This window comes from Cupressus sempervirens, chromosome 5 (assembly GCF_028749045.1).
Source record: "Cupressus sempervirens isolate cs-2001-9-10 chromosome 5, ASM2874904v1, whole genome shotgun sequence".
Lineage (NCBI taxonomy): Eukaryota > Viridiplantae > Streptophyta > Pinopsida > Cupressales > Cupressaceae > Cupressus > Cupressus sempervirens.
Window position 1 is genome coordinate 334,523,991 of NC_143122.1, and position 9,450 is coordinate 334,533,440.

Here is a 9,450-nt window from a genome sequence, read left to right on the forward strand (position 1 = left end):
TAATGCATTTATGACAGTCCAGAAGAGATCTGCGAATATCATAGACGACATCCAACTGCTCACATTGTTGAAATGTTGAATGATCCTTAAGAATCACTCAAGGAGGAAAATAATGCACTAAAGAAGGAAATTTATGAAGAATATATGCATAAAGAGGAGCTGCATCCATTAAAAGAAAGATGGACACACGATATAAATATATATTTCTGCAAAGACATCGAGCAAGTCTAATTGGTTACATATTCATGATACAGAAAATTCATTAGGGAAAATTTATAATAAACTGAAGAGGTAAGAGGCATCATGGAAGGTTGAAGGAATGTAAGGGAATACTACATGGATAGGTGAGTTAACTAAATAATATAACCTTAATATGTAGAGCCAAGTTATTCTATGTAACATGCATATATCCTCGATACTTGCGATATGGAAAATTCAAAATGGTGTTTATGCATATGGACATATTCCACAATCTTAGCCAAAATTCTTTGTTTCCTATAGATGAGTGGAAGATTTGGAGTAGGTTAAACATTCACGAAAAATGAATACAATATATGCCAACTAGTGTGAAGTGACGTAAGTCAATATCACGTTCCTTAAAAAATATATATATTAATTTTTAGTGTAGATATATATTGTTGAGAGATTGCATCCTCATAATTTCTCACGTTATTGAGGACCGAAGTTGGAAAGGAACCTTGTCAATATCTCTATTGTGTAATTTTTAAGTGATTCCTAACGTTAAGCGTCCTCTCATGCCAAGGTCTTATTGCTATCGATAGAATATTCCATATTTCATCAGCGCATAGAAGAATGAAAGTGACTTCAGTGATAGTACCTTAAAGTAAAACCTTCACTCATTGTACAACAAAAAATATTAAAAAAATTGGTTTGTGAAGGTTTGCAGGTTGGTCTTAAGTTATCAAGGAGACATAACTTTCATTAGAATAGCTTACATCTAGAAGGATGTTGATGAGAGTATATGCTAGAATGCTAAGATAAGTATTATTTCTTAAGAATATTTTTTATTTGATAATTTATTTGTACTATAAGAGCTATTTGCCTTGATCCTTTCCTCTGAGAATGTTACTGTATAAAGAGAAAGATCGAAATTCAGAGGGAGGCTAACGTTTGAGGCAACCTTGAAAGAGAGGAAGCATATAGAGGATATGATTCAGTCAACCTTTAGTGATCTTGATCATATTAATTCAGAGAGAGTAAACCACATTTTGATGGATTCACTAATGATATACATTTGGAATATATAGATTGCAAAATGTGCGTAATATAAGTTTAATCAAAAGATCAAACAAATACCTTTGTGTGAACAAAGGAAATTTGAGTTGTTGTTGTGAGAGCTTAATGTGTTAGAGTAAATAATTAATTTACTAATTATTTATTCTATTTACTTAAGCTTACTTAGGTAAATGCATTCATTTGTTAATTAATTGTAGTCTAGGAGTTTGTTATAAGTTGTTGACAATACGGGAGTTTGTTCTCTCCTAAGTCATACTTATCCTCTCACATTGTTCGAGGACTTTCCACCTTATGTGCATGTATGCTTAGTTGTCACACTTATCTCCTAGTGTCTTCTAGCTTGTTCTAGGAGATTCATGGAGCTCTTTATATTCGGGCTCCCTCCTTGTATTTTCATCACATTCTCATATTGTAAATACATTTTCTCGTGTTTCAATATCTTGTGGTCTCTCATGTCCGTTTAGGGTTTTTCCCTTGCTCCACGCTCTTCTCTCCTTGGCTTCTCTTTGACAGGTTTTTGCATGCAGGTGATCTTGGGCGTCTTCAGAGTTGGCTTTTATCAACTCCAACATGGTATCAGAGCCTCCCTGCTGTTGCTTCGTTGAAGATTTTTAAAGTCGTGATTCGAAGAAACAAACCCTAGTTTGTTTGTGCTTTTTTCTTCAAATCAGGGGAACAGCAAATTTTCGGAGCACTTTCAGCCCAAACGGACGCTGCCATTGGATCCGGAAGGCCATTTGCAGTCAGGATTCATATAAAACTTGTTGTTTTTGGAGACATAGCTGCGGAAGGCAAAAAAAAATTGTTGTAGGGCTTCCGTACAGATCGTACGAACAATTTTTGAGCCGAAAAAATTTTTAAAAAATTGTTTTCGAGCGCGCCGCCCAGCGGCCACCCATGTGCTACCACCGCCGACAGCGCAACCGCCGGCGGCATCCCCGCTTTCGACCGCCAACGCTCCGCTCTGCATAGTCGCCACCGGTGATCTCCACTCCGGCTCTGCCTGCTCACCGCACGTGACGACTCAACGCTTCATCAGCATACAATTGGCACTGCAGTCACTCAGCAGCATAGTTGGCACCGTGTGGGGGTGACACATGGCATGGGTGCCACGTGGCACTTTGCCACGTGGACCCTGCCACGTCAGCTCCTGCCAAGTGGCATCTTTTTTTGCGGCGACAGCCACGTGGCCGTCAAATTTTATGACATGTTCTGCTGACGTCAGTGATTGCATCATCAGACCTTGCATGCACCTCTCTTGGTTCTGTTTTGGAGCTACTGTTGGTTTTTTGGCCATAACTTAAGCATACGGAGGTATTTTTCCGATCCGAAAGAAGCATCGGAAAGTTGGTTCCGAGATGAAGACATTGTTGCAGGTATTTTTAGGTTTTGATGCTTTTTTATTGCTCGATTTTACAATTGAAGTCCGAAGTTCTGTTTTTGACTCCGGCAAGCATATCTTTTGCGTCCCATATCAGTTTTTTGAAAACTTTATATTTTTGGAAAGCTGGTTCTGTCACCTTTTCAGAAATGTGGTCCTTTTTCTTAGTTTTTGGCCCATGCTCTTTCTATCATAGTTTTGGCATTTTTTCTCTATGGTGGATATCTTGAGTGTTTTAGGCCTGAGGATCATTTTCCTGGCATGGTTTCCTTTGTTTTAAGCTGTACTATGTTTTGTTGCAGCTTGTTTTCAATTTTGATCATTGTAGCTATCATTTTGAAGCACTTTTATGTATCGCACTAAGTTAAAGTGCCACTCTTGCATTCCGAGGGTCATGAACGTTGTTTTGAGTCAGTTGTACTTGCACTATTTTCATAAAGCACCATGTGGGGGATAGTTGTTTGTTGTTTTAGGCATTCTCCCTTTGTCAAGTGAGTGTGTCCCTTCCACGATATTAGCACCATGCAAAGTCAGTTTGACCGTGTCTTTATAGGTGTTTGTTCCTTTTCCTCTCTCGTCGTTCTTGGTTCGTCTGTAGGAGACTTCAGCCCACCTTCTCAGTTGCTTGTCATCACACCCCGTCTGCATTAAGGGGGGGTTATGCTGTTGTTCTAATGCATCTTTGGTTCGATGGTTCGATAGTGTGAACTATGTATTCAGTGGTTGATCCTATGTACAAGGCGATTGCAGTGGCTGGCTACCTATGCATTTCGGTGAGATGGATCATCTACCATATAGACATGCTCGGTTCGTGCCTTCTTCTTCCATGGAGGTTCTTCAAATCAGCAGTTTGGCAGATTTGCAACTCTTCATGCTTCAGTGATGTTCTTCATGATCACTCCCTGTTCCTATTTTAGGAGACATTTTCCTAGTTGGAGGCTTCTTCAATTCTTCACTAGGTTCTTACCTCTTTTTGGGGGAGGGTTTTTCCCACGTGGTTTTCTTTCTTTCCCTATTTTCAGAGGTTGCATTTTGTTGCACCTAAAATGGCCTCGTTGCCGAGACCCATTCTGCATTTCTTAGTTTTGTGAGCTTAAGGCATTTCCCTAAGTTGCACTTAAGGGGGGGTGTTAGAGTAAATAATTAATTTACTAATTATCTATTCTATTTACTTAAGCTTACTTAGGTAAATGCATTCATTTATTAATTAATTGTAGTCTAGGAATTTGTTATAAGTTGTTGACAATACGGGAGTTTGTTCTCTCCTAAGTCATACTTATCCTCTCACATTGTTCGAGGACTTTCCACCTTATGTGGATGTATGCTTAGTTGTCACACTTATCTCCTAGCGTCTTCTAGCTTGTTCTAGGAGATTCCTGGAGCGCTCTTTATATTCGGGCTCCCTCCTTGTATTTTCATCACATTCTCATATTGTAAATACATTTTCTCTTGTGTTTCAATATCTTGTGGTCTCTCATGTCCGTTTAGGGTTTTTCCCTTGCTCCACGCTCTTCTCTCCTTGGCTTCTCTTTGACAGGTTTTCGCATGCAGGTGATCTTGGGCGTCTTCGGAGTTGGCTTTCATCAACTCCAACATAATGAATCTTTTAAGAATTCATTTGAACCATCTATGAGTCTCTCTTTGATGAATGAAACTCAACATATGAGTTGTAGATTCATTCATGTGGCACAATCATACTCAATCAAGATATTGGCGTATTGTGGACGAGTTTGAAAAAATGGAAAGACATGTTTGCTTCTATTGTTAAGCTGAATGAATGTTTGGACCTTCAATAGATGAAAAGAGAAAGCGAGAACTTAGAAAGAAGTTGTCATTTTTGATACAAAATTGTTCAACAATATAAGAATGAGTGGAAATTTTACATTGTGGGGGGAATAATAGTCAATGTTCCATTCCCACTTGAACCTTTATTTAGAGGGGAGATGTTTCATTCTCAAATAATCGAAGAAGACAATTTTTGAATCTTCATGTGCAGATAAGTATTCTTATCTTTTACATTTATCTACTCTTTGTAGTCTCTATCTTATTTGTAATTCTATACATACTATAAGGGTTATTTGCCTTGATCTTTTCCTTTATGGTTGAGGATATTCTTACAAGAAAAGAAGGTTGGTACTTTATATATGCTACCAAATAATGTGCTGACTTAATCTAATGATAGTAGCTCCAAGGACCCTAATGATCAAGATGGATAAAGTGAGGCTCTTGAAGCAAACATCTTTGATGATTGAGATTATGAGATTCTTCTACATTAAGAGGGAGTCTGACACTTCTTCTAAAGCAACACAAGAGCTTGGAAGATTGATACTCAAAGAGAGTCTAGAAATACATGTGTGTCACAGCATGATTTTGATGGGCCTACTCCTATGTATATCATAAGGAAGTGATGACTTATCACCAAAAAATTAGTTATCAGATTTTGAGTGAGTCTGACAAGAATCCTTGGGGGAAGAGAGCCTCTAAGAAAGTAACTACTAAACCTGACTTCCCAAGATCATTGTTCAGAGGGAAAAATTTTGAGGTGCAATCCTTTGTGAATGATATCTTCTCTATGAGGATAAGTTCTCAGTGAATTTCCTTGTAATTCATTGTTCTCTGTGAGAGAGAATTGAGGTGAAAGACTTTACACCACCCTCTGACTTGGTTCATGGTGGCTACTATTTTGCATATGATATGTAATGAAAGGTGACGATCTTTCATGTGTGTAAGGTCACTATTGTCAAGTGATGACCTTATCAATAGTTTGACTTATCTCATAGATACGCTACATTAACTTGTAGCACCTAAATGTGTTGGATGTCTAGGAGCAAGTGTTATCATGGTTCTTTGGGCTGGATTTTGTCGGACATCATTATAACCAACTTGTTATTGTTCTTTGGGTCGGATCTTGCCGGACACCATGACATAGTTACTATTATAGACCACACTTAAGGTGGTGTTTAAGCTATATTAAAGTTATGGAAATTGTTTCAATTGTGTGTTATGAAAGGTGATAAATTTAGCCTCATAGTAAACTGAATATCATACTAAGATGATATTTCTTCATATACTTGAGGGCATAATGTGTTCTATAAATCCTCCCTAGCGAAGAGGGAGTGTTAAAGTTGTAGCTTCAGTCGGATTGATTCGATCTGATATACACTATTGTTATTGATAATCATCATTTCTTATATATACTTATCTATGTTAAATAATATATATTATTGTGTATAACACACACACACACACACACATACACACATATATAATATATATTATGGCATATAGTATATATATTATATTATATTATATACATACATACATACATACACACACACACACACACATATATTGTTATACATATTATATAATAATATATTATATATGTGATTATTTATATTACTAATATATTAATATGTTAACTAGTGATGATTAACCTTAAAGACGTGTCTCTTCATGAGACATGTCTCCTCTCTTATTTATAAGCCTTCATTTGCATTTGGAACATAATCAATTACATTGGCAATGTTAGCACATTTGCAGAAAACGATCCATGTAATTAACATTATTCAGTGTTAAAGTTTGAAGGAGGATGAACGCTTATAATTTTATTATCTCTATCTCATTTTCATGTTATCACATTCTGTAAGTTTCAGATATCAGCATCAATAGTGTGGCGTTCTTTTACAATTAGGATAATTCAGCATCTGTGAAACATTTTGTGTGATTTTTGTTACATTCCAGTATTGAGATTGTTATGTCTGATCTTATATGATCATAAAGACTCGAAGATATCTTTCAAGTGCAGAGACATTGTAAGCTATCCAAGATTTCAATAAAAAGGGGATTTTTTGGTGGGATGGGTTGTTAACTTGTTTCCCTCGTTGAGGAGGGTTTTACTGCCCCTTTCGTTTCTACTTATTTCTGGTTAAAATTCAACAAGGGAAATAGTACCTGGGGAAGATTTTTGTTTGTTAATTCATTGTAATAAGTCCATGGCAGCCAGTATGTCTCCATGTGCGTACAGCACAATGAGCACATTGACATTCTGTTTCTATTAATAAAAGTTATTGTTATTATCCACATACATTTTTGTGTAGCATATTTTTATATTTGGATGCAAGGATGGACAGTCCATCCCAGACACTCTGACCTTGACCATGTTAGGCATCTAGGCCTTAGGCTTTGGTCCCATGTGCCAAGATTTAAACCTTCTTCGAGTAACCACAGCTTGTACACACACAATATCAACTATGGACCTAGGAGGCCGACACAGATCACTTCCTGTAATGGGATTTGATAGTAAAACACATGAGAGGCTAAGAGATCAACAGCGCTAATTAAGGAGTAGTTCGGGGAGCAGCAGTTAGGGAAAATTTATGTTTGGTAATTTATTGTAATAAGCCCATGGCATCCTGTATGTCTGCATGTGGAGCTAATTTGCTGAATCTAAGAGGCATAAAGAGCCCTATAGGCACATTGACATTCTGTTTTAATTAATAAAAGTTATTGTTATCATCCACATACATTTTTGTGTAGTGTTTTTATATATTTGTACACTCTGACCTTGACTACATTAGACATCTAGGCCTCAGGCTTTGGTCCCATGCATTCATTTAGCTTCTTTTGTTCAGCAAATATGTTAATTTAAATTTTAGTATTATTTGTGGAGCTAGTGGTCTCATAATTTTTTTATTGTTTATTTTAAGCAATTATTCTAGATTTTAATATTTTCTAGATTATTAGTAGAAAAATTTATGAGAGAGAATTTGGAGGGAAACAATAATACAGGGAATGAAATATATGCAGCCACGTGGCAAAGTTTTCATAATGCTGCATAATTTCAGCCTCCATTTTTTCACAGCATAATTTGAGTCCGTGACATAGAGAATTCCATGTTAGTAGGAGATTCTAAATTATCTTTTACATTCTGCAGTTTTTCTGTGGACGCGAACATAGAAATTTGAAAACCCATTGATTCATCTAACAAATCTAAGGTCGAGTTATTACCAGAAATAGATTGAAAAAGTAGTGGCAAGATAGCCACTGCTCAAATGTCTTTTCGTTTATTGCGAAGCTCACATGAGAAAAACAAAAGGTATAGAAAATGAGGAAGAATGGATCTGCCATTGTCTGTGCAAAATTACTGTCTAAATCAATGTAGTAACAGTTGTCAGGGGAACTTTAATTGATGCACTTAGGGATCGGAAAAAAATGCAGTCCACCAAACAAAATACGATAGTTACAGGAAATATATGGCAATAAGTATTTAGTTCGTAATACATTCTTAAATTATTTGACAAACTTTAAATACTTTGCAATTTATGACATTCAGCAAAAAGCTGCCACAATCCAGAGCACAGATTTTACAAACTTTCGCTTGCTTTTATCTCAAACTGACTAGCTTCGTATTTATTGTAATTTAGTTTTACAAATAGTTTATGACCTATTTCCTGAAGAAGGGGCTAGAAGGAAATTTCAAATAAACAACAAAAATTACGTTTACTCATGCAATTCAAACAAAAGATTTTAAGTTCACTTTTGAAAATCGCAAGTCTTTTTTCGAAGTAAATTGATTTAATAAATATATTTTAGATAGAATACTGACCCAAATTTTCTTGAAAGACACGATTCCCGACGGCCACGGCCTACACGAGGTTAATTTTGAGGCCGAAATTTTACTCTGAAACGACTCTGTTCCCGCAAATTTAACATGCTGATTCTCCGCGACCTGCTGCACCGGTGGCGAAGGATTCGACGGCCTTCTCCTCCGAAGACTGTGCATACCTCCCCCGCCACCGAATTCATGGCTCGGCGCATCCGGCCTAATGTGTATATCCGATCTTGTGACTATATCCGACCTAATGCGACCATAATTTGCAGAATGTGTGTGGCCAAAATTTGTTCTCTGAACAGAAGAGTCTCGTTCAATTCTTTGTGACTTCGTTGGCCTGAAGAAACGCTCACGGCTTGAGGTCGAAGAAGTGGAGTAGGATCGAAATGGTGACCTCTGAACGGACTCTGTGTTGAGAGAGGAAGGAAAATACCAGTCTCTGCTTGACCCAAATGATTCCTTCTTCTCCGAGTATGTCATATTGTTCGCATTTGTGATTTCTTAGGTTTCGCAGAGAGACTGAGGCACAGAAATTCATCGAACTTTGAAGGAATGAAGTCAACTGGGGGGATTTTGCTATAGCCATTGCAGGAAATTTTGTCAGTTTCGTAGAGAATTTTTCTGGGCAATTGAAAAAACGATCCTCCAATCCTATTCTACGATTCACATGGTCCCGCCGCTTATTTTAAATCTTTCTTTGTTTTTTTCTTTGACGTGGCTCTGCCATTTGTTTTAAATTTTCCTTGTTCTAGCTATTCTATACAGCTTTTTTAACTCGTTTGCTTTTTCTTAAATATTTGTAACGGTAAAATTTGAATGTCATTTTTCATTCGGTTTGTATTTATCGTATGGCATATTCTTAATGTGATTATATAATGCAGGTATATTTGATTTATAAGAGCAAGCAGATTTCCATAATTTATAATTATTATTTATTCGATTTATTAAAAAAATTTAGTATTTTTATTATTATTTATATTCATTGTAAACTTATTATCTATTATTCATTTGTTTATAATGTTTTTATTGTATTTGTTGTAGGCTAATACTATTGTAATCACCTTTGATTAAAATTATTTTAATTTAATTTGATTGGCTTGTATGTTCTGGGAGTGGATTTTGAGGAATAGTCTCTTCTCAATTAATTAAATATTAAAGTTACATATTCACAAAGGGGCCAAGGGATACAAGATCACTT

The 9,450-nt window shown here is 36.3% G+C and overlaps 1 protein-coding gene across 4 annotated transcripts in view; it reads right to left on the reverse strand.

Moving 5' to 3' along the window:
- LOC149556057 (ion channel CASTOR-like) overlaps positions 1–8,964 on the reverse strand; it is a 211,934-nt gene extending 202,970 nt beyond the window's left edge. For 3 of the 4 annotated variants that reach the window (XM_089830188.1, XM_089830186.1, XM_089830187.1), the window contains exon 1: positions 8,247–8,961. In XM_089830188.1, coding sequence (XP_089686314.1) covers positions 8,247–8,732 — 486 coding nt within the window. In that variant the 5' untranslated portion in view covers positions 8,733–8,961. Of the gene's footprint in view, positions 1–8,246 lie in introns of all 4 variants that reach the window. The other variant, XM_089830189.1, reaches the window with a different exon arrangement.
- Between the last annotated feature and the right edge of the window lie 486 nt (positions 8,965–9,450).